The sequence below is a fragment of the Populus alba genome, chromosome 3, assembly GCF_005239225.2.
Source record: "Populus alba chromosome 3, ASM523922v2, whole genome shotgun sequence".
NCBI classification, from domain to species: domain Eukaryota; kingdom Viridiplantae; phylum Streptophyta; class Magnoliopsida; order Malpighiales; family Salicaceae; genus Populus; species Populus alba.
The window spans coordinates 11,053,882-11,057,653 of record NC_133286.1 but is presented as its reverse complement, the minus strand read 5'-3'; the positions used below and the strand labels follow the sequence as shown (position 1 = coordinate 11,057,653).

The window sequence follows — 3,772 nt, the reverse complement described above, 5'->3', positions numbered from 1 at the left end:
AGTTAGGAGAGGCACGAGTTTAAATTCTATAAGCTATAATTTCTCTCTCTCGGCATTTTCTCTTATTTGAAACTAGAATATAGTATTAAAACTTGTTTAATATATTTGACTTGGTGAGTTCATATAACTTTTGTGTGTGTTTATAAATAATTTAAATGTCTAGAAATGATTAAGTATAATTTAATCAACATACTTATTATATGCATATAGATATGAATTGAAATGAGTTTTGATGAATTGATGTGTATTTTGCTATGAATTTCATATGAAAGATCTAGAATTATTGAATAACTCAACTGGTTATTGTTTAACAATGAATTTTTGTGTAGTTGTATTAATTATTATGTAGACACTAATAATAAAAAAAAACCAGTAGATTCATAAATAAAATTAACATATCACTAGACAAGTATTTCAAGCGTAAATACCTTAAGGATAAAAAGTCATTTAAAATTTTAAGTTATGTAACTTAATCAACTTCAAAGAGAAGTTATATTAAAAAGTTATATAATATTTCTTATTAATTTGCCTCCTCGTCTTAAAAATTCTGGCTCCGCCACTACCTTCTCTGGTTATAGTGGTATAAAGTTAAAATATATTATTATTATTATTATTATTATTATCAACTTGCATATTATCTTAGGAGAGTGATTAGTTCTATATATTGTCTAGAAGTTTCTGTTTCTTTTATCTTCAACCGCCGGCGGCCCCATATATAAAAGAAATAGGGTGATCAGTAGTCCCTTCACCACGAGATTTAAATTTATAACTAAGTGGCTGGGGATAATCAATTTCTCTAGAAGCACTGTAGACTCGAGGAAGAACCATTCAATGCAACTACAACGTTGAAGATATCATATTGACTTTTACAGCCGAAGGCTGAAAATTTGAAGTTGAAGCCCTCCGTTAGATATTATTATTATATTTTTTGCCCGGCCCCTGGTATTAGGAAAAGCCATCCTTTTGTCCCTGTTTTTGTAGCAAGTAATCGTTTTACGCCCTTATAAATACATCCTTTTGTCACTTTGTATTAATACAAGAATCAATTCTAGTTTTTTTTTTTTTTTTTGGATATCTTAAATGGTTTTTAATAAATAAAAAAAATCAATCCCTAAAGAGACCAACATTAGCTGGGACTAAAGAGACCAACATTTTGGCTCCTTTTTGTGTAAATCAGGCAAGTTTGGAACGGGGTGTTAACACACCAACTGCGCAAGTATGGGAGCTGAAGAGTGTTTTTGCCTCTTTTAATTTCTTTAATTGACTTTGTCTTGTACGATAATCAAGCCAGGAGATTCTATAAATGGCGAAGAGAAATCAGCAAATCATAACAGCAGGGGAGTAAGTTAGAACATGTCTAATTCATCAATGTCCAGTCTTCATTTGTTGCTCGTATACACGAGCCTTGTCATCCCTTCAAGTTGCTATAGTCAGCGTCCATCGTCTCCAAGTGACCATGTAGCTATGTTCATCTTTGGAGATTCACTGTTTGATGCTGGTAACAACAACTACCTAAAGAGTGCTATTGGACGAGCAGATTTCTGGCCATACGGTGAGACATTCTTTAACCATCCTTCTGGGAGATTTTCCGATGGTAGAATAATTCCTGACTTTATCGGTAAGACATTTACATGATATTCTTCTATTTATGGATTTCGAGTCTCTTCTTCTTCCATTTAAATGAGATTCTAAAACATGGATAGCTGCAACTATGTTACAGCTGAGTATCTGAACTTGCCATTAATTCCACCGTATCTACAACCTGGCAACCATCGGTATCTAGCTGGGGTCAACTTTGCATCAGCAGGAGCTGGTGCTTTGGCAGAAACTCACAAGGGATTTGTATGTGATCTAAATTGACGTAAGATTATAGTTCTTCAAATATGTATCCCTACTCCCTTTTCACTTTCTAATTTAATTCTGTGACCCATATTTCTGTTACAGGTAATAGACCTTAAAACTCAGCTAAGTTATTTCAGGAAAGTGAAGCAGCAGCTCAGAGAAGAAAGAGGCGACACAGAAACTACGACGTTTTTGTCTAAAGCTATTTACTTGTTCAGCATAGGAAGCAATGACTACGTAGAACGTTTCTCCACAAACTTCAGTGCATTTCATTCCTCCTCCAAAAAAGATTATGTTGGGATGGTAGTTGGTAACCTGACAGCTGTTGTCAAGGTAATACGTACTCTCCAGGCTACTAGTGCTCATGGTATTGAAGATTTCTTTGTTTTCTCTAATTAGACAACTTATGGGTAAAATTCGGTGCCTAATTCAGGAAATATACAAGAACGGAGGAAGGAGATTTGGATTCCTAAATGTGGAGCCTATGGGTTGTTCTCCATACGCGAGAGCAGCTCTACAAAACAGCACTTGTGGTTGCGTAGATGAACTTACAGTGCTAGCTAAACTACACAACAGAGCACTGACTAAAGCCCTGGAAGCGCTTATGGGGCAGCTAAAAGGATTCAAGTATTCAAACTTTGATTTCCATGCCTCTCTAAGTGAAAGAATCAACAATCCTTCAAAATATGGTATATCCCCTTCACGTCTACTACTCGACCATGCGTTAAAGAGTTTTCCCATGATCTTGATTATCGGATAAAAAGAAGAAGAAGAAGAAGACGAAATCTTTGCTTTCGTTTTTACATTTACATATTACAATCACTTACGTTTTGCAGGTTTCAAGGAGGGTAAAGTGGCATGTTGTGGCTCTGGTCCGTACAGAGGAATCCTGAGCTGTGGTGGAAAGAGAACGATAAAAGAGTACCAATTGTGTGACGATGCTAGCGAGCATTTATTCTTTGATGGTTCTCATCCAACCGAAAAGGCAAACTATCAATTTGCAAAATTAATGTGGAAGGGAAGTCCTTCTGTCACCGGCCCTTGCAATCTTCAAACATTAGTTCAGGAATAGAGGAAAATAAAGAGATGCTTCAAGTGATTGAATGTGATCGATGCCTTGTATATGAGACCATGGATTCAAGTGATTGAATGTGTTTTTTTATGGTGATTATATTGCATCTTTGTACACATTACTCTTGAAAGCAAAAATACTTGATGTGAAGAGATATTTTTATCTTTTTACAAAGGTTTTCCTTTTGTTATTATAATATCATATAAGAAACAATTTGGTATTTGATGAAATATAAAAATAAAATAAAAACAAAGTGAAATAACCAAATTATCTTTAATAACAAAAATTTTAAAATTAGTGTGAATGGACTTTTTCGTCTCTTAACAATGATTCTTTCATTATAATTAAGTCAATTTATAAATTATTTAGTATTCGATCAAATATAAAAAATAAAAAAATAAAAAGGTGATGCATGTGTGACACACAATCCAACATGTGAGAAACGTCGATGTCCTCTGGGTGGCTCATGCAACACCTCCTAGCATCTAGAAATATCCTTCTGCCATGTTGTTGAAAGCGTTGTTGAAACTAGTGTGAATAAACTTTTTCGTCTCTTAACAATGATTCTTTTGTTATAATCAAGTCAGCTTAAGAGTTATTAAGTATTTGATCAAATATAAAAAAATAAAAAAATAAAAAGGTGGTGCATGTGTGACACACAATCTAGCGTGTGAGAGATGTCGATAGCCTCTGGGTGGCTCATATAGCATCTCCTAGCATCTAGAAATACCCTTATGTCATGTCGTTAAAAGCGTTGTTGCGTCTTGTTCCTCGTAGAGTTGCGCTTATCAGTGGGGTGGTCTGATTTATCGTAGGTATGCTTTTTCTTCTTCTTCTTCTTTTATCTCTTCTCCCCAT

At 34.6% G+C, this 3,772-nt stretch overlaps 1 protein-coding gene across 1 annotated transcript; it reads left to right on the top strand.

The window, feature by feature from the left end:
- The first annotated feature begins 1,070 nt into the window (after positions 1 to 1,070).
- On the top strand, positions 1,071 to 3,095 carry LOC118038011 (GDSL esterase/lipase 1-like). The gene is made up of 5 exons (XM_035044246.2): positions 1,071 to 1,618; positions 1,721 to 1,842; positions 1,945 to 2,175; positions 2,276 to 2,531; positions 2,679 to 3,095. Exons 1-5 carry the CDS (start codon positions 1,354 to 1,356, stop codon positions 2,912 to 2,914), a joined length of 1,110 nt encoding a protein of 369 aa, XP_034900137.1. The 5' UTR covers positions 1,071 to 1,353; the 3' UTR covers positions 2,915 to 3,095.
- The last annotated feature ends 677 nt before the right edge of the window (positions 3,096 to 3,772 follow it).